Source organism: Heteronotia binoei, chromosome 14 (assembly GCF_032191835.1).
Source record: "Heteronotia binoei isolate CCM8104 ecotype False Entrance Well chromosome 14, APGP_CSIRO_Hbin_v1, whole genome shotgun sequence".
Taxonomy (NCBI): domain Eukaryota; kingdom Metazoa; phylum Chordata; class Lepidosauria; order Squamata; family Gekkonidae; genus Heteronotia; species Heteronotia binoei.
In genome coordinates this window covers 1,209,888-1,225,477 of record NC_083236.1, presented here as the reverse complement: position 1 = coordinate 1,225,477, position 15,590 = coordinate 1,209,888, and the positions used below count along the sequence as shown (strand labels likewise).

General features: G+C 40.9%; 1 protein-coding gene across 3 annotated transcripts in view; it reads left to right on the top strand.

The window, feature by feature from the left end:
- NFX1 (nuclear transcription factor, X-box binding 1) overlaps positions 1–15,590 on the top strand; it is a 441,461-nt gene that overhangs the window by 59,394 nt on the left and 366,477 nt on the right. For all 3 annotated transcript variants that reach the window (XM_060254053.1, XM_060254054.1, XM_060254052.1), the window contains exon 14: positions 4,748–4,867. In XM_060254053.1, coding sequence (XP_060110036.1) covers positions 4,748–4,867 — 120 coding nt within the window. The remainder of the gene's footprint in view (positions 1–4,747; positions 4,868–15,590) is intronic.

Below are 15,590 nucleotides of genomic sequence, written 5' to 3'. Positions count from 1 at the left end.
TAACGCATCAGCTAGGAAGTTCAACCTCCCGGGGATGTGGCCAAGTGTAAATTTTAAGTGGTGAAAAAACCCCGCCCACCTGATCTGTTTGTTGTTGAGCTTCCGGGTGGCGATCAATGCTGCCAAATTTTTGTGGTCTGGCCAAAGCTCAAACAGTTCCCTCGCCCCTTCCAGATAGTGCCTCCATTTTTCTAGGGCTAGTTTGATGGCGTAGGCTTCCTTGTCCCCCACTGACCAATTTCGTTCTGTGGAACTGAATTTCTGGGACAAATAGGCACAGGGGTGTAACTTCCCGTCCTCCCGCTCCGGGAGCAACATGGCTGCACGGGCCACATTGCTCGCGTCACATTGAACCACAAATCTTTTATTCCCATCTGGTAGATTAGGCAAGGTTCGGACACAAATTTAGCTTTCAGTTCCTCAAATGCTGCTTGGCATTGCAGCGACCATTCCAGGCTGGCGTTGCCCTTTAGTGCCTGCGCTTCCTTGCCCTTCGTTTTCAAAAGGTCTGTGAAGGGGAGGGTCGCTTCTGCAAAATTACTTATGAACCTCCTATAGAAATTTGCGAACCCGAGGAAACTTTGGAGCTGTTTGCGGGTTCACGGGGCCTCCTAGTCCACCACTGCTTTGATCTTTGCTGGGTCCATCCCCAACCCATCCACTGAGATTCTATAACCCAAGAAATCTAGCTCTGTTCGGTGAAATTCACACTTTGATAACTTGGCAAACAATTTGTTATCATACAATGTCTGTAGCATCAGGTTGACATGAGAGGGGAGGTCTTGTGAACATATTAACAAGTCATCCAGGTAACAGACCACTCCCTTATACAAGAATTGCTGTAAAACCTCATTGATCAGGTTCATTCATTCATCATTTTATTTGTGAAATAAAATTTTATTCATGAACACCCCGGGCACGCCTTTTAGTCCGAATGGCATTACTAGGTATTCATATTGCCGTAAGGGAGTGTTGAAGGCCGTTTTTCACTCGTCCCCCTCCTTAATCTGGACACGAAAGTAGGCGTCCCGGAGATCCAGCTTAGTAAAGATTTTCCCTTGGGGTACTTCGCTCAACAAGTCTTGTATGAGTTGGAGTGGGTAGGTATAGAGGTCGCGTTTAACCCCCTAAAGTCCATGCAAAGTCTCAAACTACCATCCTTTTTCTTTTGGAACAGGATGGAGGCAGTGTGGGGGGGATTTTGCTGGTCTGATGAGCCCCCACTTCAGGTTGAGCTCTAGGAACTCTTGTAGCTCCTCCCTCTCCAACCTACTCATCGAGTATAACTTCGCCTTAGGGAGGGGTTCCCCCTCTACCAGTTCAATGGCACAATCAGTGTCTCTGTACGGTGGTAGCTCATAGGCCTCCTGTGTATCAAACACCCCTTTTAGGTCCTGGTATTCTGGGGGAATGGCTGGGACTTCGACTACTGTCAAACACAGTCTTTCTACTTGGGGGGGAGGCTGCGGCCCCCAGTTCTTATTCCACCGGTGGTGGTTGCAACACTTATCCTGAAAGTAGATCGCGCTGCCACTCCACTGTACGAAGGGGTCGTGGTCTGCCAGCCACTCCAGACTAAGGACGGCCTGGAACTTCCCCCACCCCCAATGCACAGAGTTCAGTATCTTCCGTGCAGGGCTAACCCTAACCCCTGCGTCCTTCTATCCATCTGTTCAAATACTAATGGGTTGGGTAGCGGGGTGGTTCTTAGTCCTGGCGCTTCCACAAGACTTGGGGAAAGTAAGTCTTTAGAGCGCCCAGAATCCAACAGTGCCCTCACGCAGGACAAGCACTTAGTTGTAGTAATGGTCACACGACTCAGGGTTGCGGTTCACGCACCAGTCTGTCCATGCTGCTTGTGTCTTTTTGACAGTGGTTGCGTTGCTTTATTTTATACATCCCTCTGTACACAATCATTGACTAACATCGTGCAGAATGAAACAACCAATGTTTACATTAGCTTGTAACCCCAAATGTGGATTCCAGGAAGGAGGTGAAAGGGCAGCACATTTTGAGACCCTCAGCATTCTTGCATAGGCCAAAGTACATGAAGGCTTTAATGCTGCCTTCGGAGTCTTAAGATGGAGTCAGAACAAGGTTGGCCAGGCCATTGTCCTTCCTTCATTTAGTCACTGGGTTTACTAAGGTGATTGGGACATAATATAAAGTGCCTGAGAGTCTCACCCAAACTGGCATGGCTGTCGTGGGCTTGCTGTTGCGCACACTTCACAACAGGTCATTGTCATTTCCTGCCACCTGACCATCGTCTTCCTCTCCTGATGCCTTGGGGGTGCAGGGCCGCCACCTTCCCTCTTGTGACCACTGGACCCATCTCGCTGGGCTTCTTCTTGGCACTCGCCTTTATTGGGGTCAAGGTCACTAGGCCCCTTGGTTTGCTTGAGCATTCGCTGGCAATGTGATTTTTGCCCCCGCACTTGAAACATAGCTTTGCTTTAGCTCTTTGGTCCCTCTCAGCTTGGGATACTGCCGGCTCTGGGCTTCGCTTGGGTGGGGTTGGTTTGGAAAGTTTCTCCTTCCCGTCGTGTTGCCCCCCCCCCCGCGCTGCTTGAGGTGGAGGGCTATGATCTTGTGGCGGTCCTCTGTCTTGCAGGCTACTTGGATTCAGTCCACTAGAGTGTGGGGCTCCCCCGTCTTGAAGGCCTCCCTGTCTTGAAGGCCTCCGTTTGAATTCAGTCCTCTCTTGAATTGCTCAACCCTCGCTCCATCGTCCCATCGGTGGACCTTGGAGTTGAGGGTGCGGAACTTGCTGGTATACTCCTGTACAGAGTTCGCCCCCTGCCTTAGATCTTGCAATGCAGAGATGGCATTGGTTTCCTGCAGAGGGTCCTCAAAATGGTGTCGCAGGGCCCTCAGCAATTCCTGCGCTGAGTTGAATGCAGGGGAACAGCTTTCGAACAGGGTGACGAACCAGTCCACAGCGGCTCCTTCCAGGCAGCCCCCTATGTAGACTACTCTCGATTGTTCAGTAGGGAAGTTGCGGGCCCATACGCTGAGGTGCCCCCTTACCAATACTATGAAGTAGGCTAGTTTTGCTGGGTCCCCATTGAAGTTGGCCTCGTTCACTCGAGGGCCCCACAGCACAGGGATAGGTTCCTCCAGTTGGGGAGGGAGGAGCAAAACCGGTTATTCCCTCCCTGCTGGCGGTTTCTCCCGTCGGCGGTTCTGCTGATCGTCCCTGTTGTTCAGCTGGGGCCTCCCTCGGCGGTCCGGCGGGGGGGCACTTGGCGCCCCTGCCACTTGTGCAGCAACCTCTTGTAGCTGGCAGCCGAGTCCCTGCAAGTCTTGCACCAGATAGGCATTCATGGCCAGCATCTCATCACATAACTGTTGGCTTTGTGTGGCTAGTGCTTCCTGCACCCACTCAGTCATTCTGTCTCCAAATCCACTACTCTGTGAGTGATCTACGCTGTCATCCTCACCTTGAAACCCCCAGGGCCGGGAAGATCATTGAAGGCCCGAGGTTCAAAATCATGAGGGAGCATCGTTGTGTAGATCTCTCTTGGAAATCTATGGCTCCCCACTCTTTTCTTCTGACCGTAATAGTGGATGGAGTCACCCTATGCTCCTCTGGCTTTGGCTCCACATCCCCGGTTGTGGTTGTTGTTCCCATGGCTTGATCCTGCTCATCTACCATGGTGGTGATGGCCAGGTAGCATATATCCTATATATACTTGTTATTGTGGTGAAATAGGGAGTTTCAGCAATATGTCAGACCCCACAGTCAAGAAACACGCAGGTGATTAACTCAGACATTTATTCCAAGCATTATAAGGCAATGCAGCGATTTGCTGAAACTAACGTTACAGATCAAAGGCACATCATATATACCTTCGGTGGGCTGTTATCAATTCAAGCAAAGCACGGCAAGAAGCGGTGGGCACTTTTGACGGGCAATCCCAACCCCCCCCCCTCCTATGGTGTTCCAGGTGCACTACCTAATTCTTTCTCTGCTCTCCTCCAGCCCACGAATTTGGTTGCCATGATAACAAGCTGCTAAGTTAACTGCTAGGGATGAGCCAAGCAGGCAAAGCAAAGCGACAGGCTAACTGTCTCAAAGCAGGAAGTCAGGCTGTCTCACTCAACAGCTACAGATTTGTTTGTTTGTTTATTTATTTATTTGATTTATATCCCACCCTCCCCGCCGAGGCAGACTCACAAATTTGAGGTCACACAGTTACATTGTGTGACCAAATAAAATAAAACAACAATAAAAACAAAAAACAATTTCTACTTATGCTGGTATCAAGGTTTCAGATCGCGATCTGAATGGTGCTTAGCCATTCTAAGAGCTCCTAGGATTGCAATAACATGAAGAGGTAGACCATCAGTGCTCCATCAAAGGTCGGTAAGCGGACCTCCGGCTCAGGTACAGGACCTTCGTCTTCATCGGATTTAATTTCAGTCCACTCAGCCTGAGCCACCCCACCACAGCTTCCAATGCTATGGACAGTTCATGGTTAGTGTCAGAGAGCAATCACAGAAGGTTACATGGCAACAGGATACAAACGGGGGTAGACTCTTGACAGAAGTCTTGGGCTGCCAGTCACATCCACGATCTCTCTTTTTTCTCTCATTTATTCCAGCTTCTTAAAATGTTCTGGAATTGGTTATTGTTGTGCTTTGTCTGTTTTCCTAACTGAGATTTTAACTTCTTTGTCTTAGAAAACTATTGATCCTTAAATTTTATTAAAGTACAGCTAAATTCACATTGGTTTTATTCTTTCAGGTTTTGAGGAATTAACTTGTTATTGTGGTGAATCTGTGATTTACCCTCCAATACCTTGCGGTACTCGACCACCTGAGTGTAAAAATTCATGTACCAGACCTCATGAATGTGATCATCCAGGTAAAATCTACATTTAAACTGTATTGTTGTTAATTTAAAGCACAAAAGTATGAGAATGAGTAACGGCTTGTACAATCAACACAAGAACATAAAGAACCATCACTAGTAACAGAATTAATTAAAACAAAGAACAATATAACAGCTGGCAAGGACACTCTTATTCCATGCAGATGGTTTTAAAGGTCTAGGAAGTCCATACGAAGACTCCAGGTTACTTTATATGTCCTCACTGAATAATTGAAGGTCAGCCTGTGAAATAAATACAGCATGCAATTTTTGTATTGGTCTCTGTTTTGTAGAATACACCACTGTAGAATATTTTTTCAATTGGAACAAAGAATAAAGTAACCCATGGATTTTGTGGACCTTTAAGAACATCTGCATGAAATAAGAGTGTCCTTGACAGCTATTATATTGTTCTTTGTTTAATTTAATTCTGTTACTAGTGATGGTTCTTTATGTTCTTGGGTTAATTGCAAGCAGACTTGTAAAATCTACACTTTCCAGGGTACACTTTTTCTATGGATAAAGAAATGCATATGTGTTGCTTTGCGGTTGGCTCTTGGGAAGGAGATTTCTTTTTTGGTTATAAACAATTTTATTAGTAACATATGGTAGCAAAGTTATATCTATATCTTACAACTTAAAAAAGGAAAATTTTATCTACCCCATATCTTACTTTTCCCCCACCCCTCCCCCCGTTACTTGACCCCCGCCAGTGCTATTTACTTTAAAAAACCCCCCAAATATTAAAGGTACCCTTAACTATTAAAAAACCCAAAAATTATACTCTTGTTTTAAAAACTTAATCATTAGCAAAGATTGTCCAATGTCCCTTTATTTTCCACTCTTTTTCTACGTATCTTCTGAACTTCTTCCACTCCAACTTAAAAGTTCTAAATCATAGTTTCTTAATATTCTAGTTAATTTGTCAATTTCACTCCATGACATAACTTTTATAATCCAATCCCATTTCTCTGGTATTTTTTCTTGCTTCCACAACTGCGCATACAATGTCCTAGCAGCTGAGAGCAAGTACCAAATTAAAGTTCTATCTTCTTTTGGAAATTTTTCCATATGTAGTCCCAACAGAAAAGTCTCTGCAAGTTTATTAAACTCATATCCCAAGATATTAGAAATCTCTTGCTGAATCATCTGCCAAAACATTTTAGCTCTTTCACAAGTCCACCACATATGGTAGAAAGAACCTTCATGCTTTTTACATTTCCAACACCTGTCTGGCATCTTGTTATTCATCTTTGCTAATTTCTTAGGAGTCATATACCATCTATACATCATCTTAAAACAGTTTTCTTTAATACTTTGACATGTTGCGAGTTTCATAGAGTTCTTCCACAAATATTCTCAAGATTCCATCTTTATTTCTTTATTTACATTAATTGCCCATTTTATCATTTGAGATTTCACTACTTCATCCTCTGTAGACCATTGTAAGAGTAATTTGTATACTTTTGAAATTAATTTCTCATTATCTCCAAGCAGAACTTTTTCCATTTCTGTTTGTTCTTTCCTTATTCCTTCAGTTTTGATGTCATTCTCCACCAAACTTTTTATTTGTTGCATTTGAAACCAATCATGATTCAGTTCTTCAGCAGTTTTCAGTTCTATTTTCCCACTTTGTAATTTTAATAATTGATTATATGAAAGCCACTTTTCTTCACCTATCTTATCCGTTATCTTTATCACTTCAGCTGGCACAATCCATAAAGGTTTTCTCTCATCTCCATATTTCTTATATTTTATCCATGTATTTAATAAATTTCTCCTTATATAATGGTTAGAGAAAAGACCGTCCATCTTCTTTTTTCCATAATACAAATATGCGTGCCAGCCAAATTTATTTCCGGGGCCTTCCAACACTAAAATTTTTGTCTAAAAGCGTTATCCATTCTTTCATCCATACTAAACAAACTGCTTCATGATATAATTTTAAATCTGGTAGTTGAAATCCGCCTCTCTTGCATCTGAAAGAATTTTCATTTTAATCCTTGGCTTCTTCCCGGCCCACACAAATTCTGAAATTTTCCTACGCCATTTATCAAATTGTTTGGCATCCTTCACAATAGGAATAGTTTGAAACAAATACATTATCCTTGGTAGAATATTCATTTTTATTGCAGCTATTCTACCCAGCAATGACGAATTAAGCTTGTTCCATTTTAACATATCTTCATCCATTCTATGCCATAACTTCTCATAATTATTTTTAAACAGATCAATGTTTTTCATTGTTATCTCCACCCCTAGGTACTTTACCTTAGAGGTAACTTCACAGCCCGTTAATCTTTGTAATTCTTGTTGTCTATTCAGCTGCATATTCTTACACAAAATTTTTGATTTTTCTGTATTTATAAAAAGTCCCGCCAACTCCCCATATTCTTGTATTTTCTTTAACAACAAAGGTGTTACTTGTATGGGGTTTTCATTTATAAACATTATATCATCAGCAAATGCTCTATATTTGTAAGTACATCCTTTTATTCGTAAACCTTCTATATCTTTTTCTTCTTGAATCTGCATCAATAAAATTTCAAGAGTCATTATAAACAACAATGGTGAAAGCAGACAACCTTGTCTAGTACCTTTACTAATTTTCATTTCTTCTGTAAGGTCTGCATTGACACACAACCTTGCCCTTTGTTCGGAGTATATTGCTTGTATCATTCTTATAAAACTTTCTCCCAACTCCATCTTTTCCATTACCGCAAACATAAAGTCCCAGCTTAAATTGTCAGATGCTTTCTCTGCATCTGCAAAGAATAATGCTACTTCTTTTTCTGGATGTCTTTCATAATATTCTACAATATTTACAACAGTCCTAATATTGTCTCTTATTTGTCTTTTGGGAAGAAACCCTGCTTGATCTTCCTTTACAAAATTTATCAAATGTTGTTTAAGCCGTTCTGCCAAGATTCTTGAAAATATTTTATAGTCATTATTTAATAATGAAATTGGTCTGTAGTTCTTTACATTCGTGGCATCTCTATCTTCTTTAGGTATCAAGGAAATAACAGCTTCTTTCCAAGTATTTGGTACATTCCCTTTTATTCTTATTATATTCATCAGCTTCTGCAATTTTGGTATTAATTCATCTTTAAGAGTTTTAAAATATTTAGCTGTATATCCATCTGGTCCAGGAGCTTTTCCATTTTTCATTGCCTTGATTGCTGCTTCAATTTCTATCTTTTCTACTGGATCATTCAAAACTTTTCTCATATTTTCAGTTAGAGGTTCTATGTTTAACTTTTGTAAATATTCATCCATCTTCTCTTTATTTTAACACCTTTAAACCGTTTGGCGTAGTACTTGAAAAATTCTCTTTTTATTCCCTCTTGGGTAACCACCTCTCTTCCGTCTACCACAATTCTGCTAATAATTCCATTTTCTCTATTTTTCTTCAGTTGCCAAGCCAAATATTTTCCCGGCTTATTTGCTCCCTCAAAGGATTTCTGCTGAAGTCTTTTCAAATTCCATTCCACCTCTTTGTTCAACAAATGTCTCAATTGGTTTTGTAATATTGTAATTTCCCTTAAAATTTTCTTTTTCCCTGGTCTTTTTCTCAGCTCCCTTTCCTTTTTCTTTATTTCATTTTGAATGTCCACTAACTGTTTTCTTTACTTCTTTTATCTTTATTATTCAGAGTAATCAACACTCCTCATTACTGCTTTGTAAGCATCCCAGACCGTTTGAAAATCAATACCTTCTCTATCATTCACTTGGAAAAAAGCTTTAGTTTCCTTTTCTAGGAATGTCACTGTCTCTTTATTCTGTAGCAAATCTTCATTCAATCTCCATCTTCTTAATTTCTTGAACAATTTTGTAATCCACATTATTGGGTTATGATCGGCCCCAATTTTAGGTAAAATATCTTCCTTGTTATAAAACTTAAGTCTTTAGTTCCCCACAGCATGTCAATTCTAGAGAAAGTTTTATGTTTTGCTGGAAAAAAAAGTATAGTCCCGCACTTCAGGATTAAATTTCCTCCATATATCTTCTAAATTTTCTTGTTTAGCCAATTCAAAGAAGGATTTTGGCAGTTTCCCTTCTTTCCCATCATTTTTTTCCCTCCAGATCTATCCAATGAATTCTTAATTGTTCCATTAAAGTCTCCCATTAGCAATACTTGATCATAAGTCAACTCATCAAATTTTTTTATAATGTCTTTTAAAAAAGCATCCTTTGCACCGTTAGGCGCATATAGTCCCAATAACAACTTTTTTTCCCATTTAATGTTATCTCCACTGCTACAAATCTTCCATCCTTGTCTTTAAATACTAATTTTGGTTCCAATTCTTGTTTAATATATAAAACCACTCCTCTTTTCTTCTGTTCAGCTAGGGGAAAATATTCTGTTCCCAATTGTTTGTTCCATAAAAATTTGTAATCCTTTTGTTTAATGTGTACTTCTTGCAAACAAATTATATTACAATTTTGCTTTTTAATCCGATGAAATGTTGCCCTTCTTTTTTTGTGGAGAATTTAGTCCATTAACATTCCAAGACAATAATTTGTAATCCATCATGGTGCAAACTCTTTATTTTCTTCAAAAAATCTACGCAACTCCTGCGCATTTGTAATTGTGACTCTCTTCCCCTGGAGTTCAAAGCTCAAGCCTTCAGGTATTATCCATCTAAACCTCGTGCCATTGTCTCTCAATTTTTGTCAGCTTTTTATATGTTCTCCTATCATTTATCACTTGCCTTGGCAACTCCTTCATGATTCTCACTTTACTGCCTCCCACTATAGTGGGAAAGAGATTTCTGAATCCTGGTACTTCTGGTTCTAGTATGAGGGTGTTCAACCCATTTTTTTTTTTTAATTAGTCATTGACACATAAATGGAGTTAAAGATCTTATTGTTGGGCAAGATAAAAAAGTGCATGTGATTTATTTCTTAATTACCTTACATTTCTATCCCGCCCTCCCCACAAACAGACTCAGGCATAATCAGGCATTAAAAACCAGTTGCAACAATTCTAAAACAGTTAGGTAATTTAAACAGTTGACCAATTAAACAAATTGAGACAATTAAAAACATTTAAGATGGCAAAATTTCACAGTATAAGGCTTTAAGTTTAGTAAGATGGAGACAGATGGCATTACACCCTATCAGTAGTCCACAGAAATTGGCAGTTGGATGGGCAGTATTTGGCAGGGAGGCCAGATGCCATATTCAGCCAGATGCAGTTGCAAATTATTCATAAAATACTCCAACATATGGCTTGTAGACTGCTAAGTTACAGGGAAAGGAAAAGAGTTGAGTCAGTAATTGGACTTTTCATGTAGCTTGAATTTTAATAGAAAATACTCTTGAATCATTCATGCAAATTTCCTATATTCAGGGGTTAGCCTTGCAGTGGCTTTCCTCTTTCCTGGAGGGTTGGGGACAAAGGGTGGCAATTGGGGGGGAGCTGTCCCGGAGGCACCTACTTAACTGTGGGGTGCCTCAGGGAGCAGTTCTCTCCCCGATGTTATTTAACATCTACATGCGCCCCCTTGCCCAGATTGCCCGGAGGAATGGGCTGGGGTGCCACCAGTACGCTGATGACACCCAGCTCTATCTATTGATGGGTGGCCGGGCTGCGATGTTCCTATAAATTTGGACCGGGCGCTGCAGGCCGTAGCAGATTGGATCAGGTTGAGTGGGCTGAAGTTGAATCCAGCGAAGATGGATGTCCTGTGCCTGGGACGCGGTGCTCCGGATGGAGGGATCTCCCTTCCTGCTTTTGACGGCGCGTCACTGGTACCAGTGCGCAGGGTCAGGAGCTTGGGAGTGCTACTGGAGTCTTTCCTGACAATGGAGGCCCAGGTGGCAGCCACTGCCAAATCCGCCTTCTTTCATCTTAGGCGGGCGAGGCAGTTGGCTCCCTTCCTGGAGCGCAGTGACCTGGCAACAGTGATCCATGCAACGGTCACCTCGAGGCTAGACTACTATAATGCTCTCTACATTGGGCTGCCCCTGTGCCGAACCCGGAAACTGCAGCTAGTGCAGAACGCAGCAGCTAGACTGCTATTGGGCCTACCTCGGTGGGAACATGTGCAGGCTAGACTGCGGGAGCTGCATTGGCTGCCAATTGTTTACCGAGTTCGTTACAAGGTGCTGGTTATTACCTTTAAAGCCCTATATGGCCGAGGACCTGTCTACCTTAGGGACCGCCTCTCTCCATATGTTCCCCAGAGAGCACTACGATCTAGCTCACAAAATCTCCTAGAAGTACCTGGGCCAAAGGAGGCCAAACTAAAAATAACTAGAGAACAGGCCTTCTCTATAAAAGCACCCCAATGGTGGAACCAGCTGCCGGAAGAGGTGCGGGCCCTACGGGACCTTAGTCAATTCCGTAGGGCGTGCAAAACTGCCCTCTTCCGGCTAGCCTTTCAAGAAGGAGCTTGAAATAAACATCACGCCATCACAAATATTAATAACTGAGATAACACCAAATAGAGATATTTTAGACTGTTTTTAGATTATGCAAAAATTTAATAATAAATTGTAATTTTATTGAATTGTATAACTGTTTTATTGTTCAATGGCTTTGCCATGCCTGTAAGCTGCTCTGAGCCTGCCTTGGCGGGGAGGGCGGGGTATAAATAAAATATTATTATTATTATTATTATTATTATTATTATTATTATTATTATTATTATTATTATTATTATTATTACTGTTGTTGTTGTTGTTATTATTATTATATTTTATTGACAATAGAAATGTCAAAGCAATGGTTGTTTTTTTAAATATATTTTTTATTTTAGAAACAAAGTAAAGGGGATACAGAAAAGAAAAAGGGACTGTGTAACACAATTATGTATATAAAAATTATGCATCACAGAGTATATAAAACAGCATTTCTCCCAAATATCCTCTTTGTTATAGTTTTTAAAACAGTCTATAAAATATAATGGTACTTACTTCTGTTGGGGTATATTTATATTCAAATTTCATAATTAATCTGTTTTGTATGTATATCATCATAATCATGTATTGATGCTCACAGACCAATTGATCATAAGCATTTACGTGTATATTATGGGTTTCATCTCTACTACATATTAGGTATTGCATATTATTGCCACTTCTACCTACTCATTGTAACTTTTAACAAGCATGTAATGTATCAGAACATAGAAAGTCTATTATATATTATAATGAGAATGTAGAAGATATTTATGCTCAAGGCCCACTTTCTTTTACAATTATATTCAAGATGTTACATTTAAAACTTATTCTCATTCTGCTTCTACATTTCAGTATATTTGTGTACAATTTTTAAACGGTTTCTCATTATAAATTTGCCTCCTGATTGCATAAAACACACTCCACCTCTCCTCAGATTTTGTGATTGATCTGTTCCTCAGATGAATTGTTATTTTCACCATTACTGCATATTCGGCAAGTTTATTTTCCCTGGAGAAGGAACCGTGAGACAGAGTTGGTTGCTTGAAGGCAGGATATGAGCCCTGCAAGGGCTGAATCAGTCCTGCAGGCTATATGTGGGACAGCCTGCTCTAAACTCTAGTAGTGTGTCTTTATTTGCGGGTTTGTGTATGTGCTCTTGTTCCAGTCTATCTTGGTTTGTTCTGAGTTTTCTTATTTGTTTTTTACTGCAGCTGCTAATAAGATTCCCCTAAGCTTTGCTTGCTTTCCAAATTGTACCTGAGGACATTCCTTCTGTATTATTTATTTTAAAAAATTTTGTCCAGCTCTTTTTTACACTTGCTTACTGTATCATCATCTTGTAGTAAAAAACTGCAAAAGGGGAATTTTATGCAGGTTCCATTGCATCTGTTAGCTCTTGCCTGGCACAATTATTTTGTGTAATTAGGTCATTAACTTCTCTCTCAGGGAAAACACAAAATGTTAATAATCTGTTCATTAGCTCTGAAGCTTTACAAATTTTTTGCGGATAAAATCTTGTCATCATGCCACAACTTGCCTGCCAACACTGATACAGTGTGTGAACTGGATTCAGTATTGAACAACTTCAGCCCACTCTCTTGTTCTGTGTGCTGTTAAACCTGCTACCTGTCTATCATGACTGGTGAAAGCCAGTGGTGATGCAATATGGGGGCCCCTGGTGGACATTATAAATCTGTCCCTGAGTTTGGGGGTTTACCTGTGGGGATTAAAAGAGGCCATCGTTACACCACCTTCCTACTGATCCAACGAATTAACACCCAGTATCAAATCTTTTTTTTCTGGGTAAGGTAATTGAGAATTGTGGTGGAACAGATGACTTCTGGGGTTGGAAAATGCCGAGCTGAACTGCTTCTCAGAAGGGGAGCAGGTTGGAACTTCTGTTCGGGGTAGTGGAAGGCAATCTAATGCCTACTGCCTACTTTTCTCAGTCAGAGATCAGTCCAAGATACGCACAGGAAACTTTGAGGAGATTTACCTTGGCTAAAAGGGAGTCCCGGGGGGGGCGCTCCTTTGAGGCTTTGAGGGGTCTCCGGAGATGAGTTGCATTTTCATCATCTGCAGAAGTTTCCAGAGTCATTTATTTGACATAAGCTCAACAGGATCCTAATCTTCTTTGATACGACTAAACATCTAAAGCTACACAAGACCGATGTTGATCTGGATAACTACAGAAAAGGTACAGATTGCTATCTTTCATTCTGGGACTAATTAAAGTTAAACAAAATAAAATCAGAAGGTGGGAAATTGAAATCTAGAAAGTTTGGAAGAAGAAGGGGAGAAGGGGTGAAATTTGGACTTTCTAAATTTAAAGGACAGTGCTAAAAAGTGGAAAGGAATTTATTGTTCGGTCTACTTGTGGGTTTTGAGAAAAAGCCCCATTGTCATAGAATTGTAGCTCCCACAGTCAACACAGGAAATACGTCAAGTATCGTGAGATCTCTCTACCAGCGAAAACGGGATTTGGTGGCAAGTAAAGCAGGAAGCATTGGATGGAAAAGGGAAATCATTGAAGCAGCCAGCCTACTCTAGGACTATAATATCATAGAAAAACATCGACAGCCATTGCAAGGAGGCTAAAGTTAAAATAAAACTTTTAAAGTGTAGGAGGCTAAAGTTAAAATAAAACTTTCAAAGTGTTCGGGGCATTAAAAATTGGTGGAGCTGACAGAGGTGACGATTATAAGGTAAATGCTATTGGACATTATTGTTAATAACTATTTCAGAAGCCTTTAAAGGAAAAAGGAAAAAAAAATTTTAAAGTGAGGCAGAAAGTCGCGACTGCCATTTTGGAGAAAATAAAAACTTAAAAAATTAATATCTGAGCCCAGGAGGCTCTGAGGATGGCGAAATTAGGCTTATTGAAGAAAGCAAGCTTCACTCTTTTAAATCTAATGGCTGAAATTTAATTTGGTGAGGTCAAAATTTCCGGTATTTTTACATGTCAGACCACAAGCAAACCCGTGCAAGGACTGCTTCACTGGAGAAAATGCAGGACCAAGATGATATAATGTTTATAAATGAAAATCCCATACAAGTAACACCTTTGTTGTTAGCTAAAATACAAGAATATGGAGAACTGGCGGGACTTTATATTAATAAAGAAAATCAAAACTTCTATGTAAAAATATGCAAGTAAATAAACAAAAGGAACTGCAGAAGCTAATGGGTTGTGAAGTAACCTCTAAGGTAAAATATTTGGATGTGGAGATAACAATGAAGAATATTGATTTGTTTAAAAACAGTTATGAGAAGCTATAGCGTAAAATGGATGAAAATATGATAAAAAGGAATAAATTTAATTTGTCATTGGTGGGTAGAATCTCTCTCGGCTTGGCTTCGCGAACGAAGATTTAAGAAGGGTGCAATAGTCCACGTTTGCTGCAGGCTCGCTGGTGGCTGACAAGACCAATGTGGAACAGGCAGGTCCGGCCACAGCGGCTGCAGGGAAAAGTCTGATTTAGGGTTGGTCCTGTAGCAGTGCGATTCTTCCTCAATCTCCTTTTGTCCTCAAGACCAGCTATGCGTGCGTTCTCAAAGGAAGAGACAGCCTGGTGGATGGTGTGCCTCCATGCTTTGCGATCTGAGGCTAGGTCAGACCACTGGTGATGGTTGATGTGACAGGTGCTAAGGGATTTCTTCAAGGAGTCCTTGTACCTCTTCTTTGGTGCCCCTCTATTTCGATGACCGGTGGAGAGTTCGCCATACAGGGCAATCTTGGGAAGGCGGTGGTTTTCCATCCTAGAAATATGCCCTGCCCAGCGCAGCTGCGTCTTCAGCAGCAGTGCCTCAATGCTGGTAACCTCCGCCCGCTTGAGGACTTCAGTGTTGGTCACAAAGTCACTCCAGTGGATGTTGAGGATGGTGCGAAGGCAGCGCTGATGAAAGCGCTCAAGGAGTCGCAGGTGATGATGGTATAAAACCCACGATTCGGAGCCGTAGATAGGTAGATAGGTAGCCGTAGGTGGGTAGAATAGCTGCAATTAAAATGAATATTCTGCCAAGAATAATGTATTTGTTTCAAACTATTCCGATTGTGAAAGACAGTAAACAATGTAATAGATGGCAAAGAAAAATCTCAGAGTTTGTGTGGGCTGGGAAGAAACCAAGGATTAAAATGAAAATTTTAACAGATGCAAAAGAGAGAGGAGGATTCCAACTACCAGATTTAAAACTATATCATGAAGCAGTTTGTTTAGTGTGGATAAAAGCATGGGGGATGCTGTTAAATAAAAAACTCTTAGCGTTGGAAGATCATGGAAATAAATTTGGCTGGCACGCTTATTTG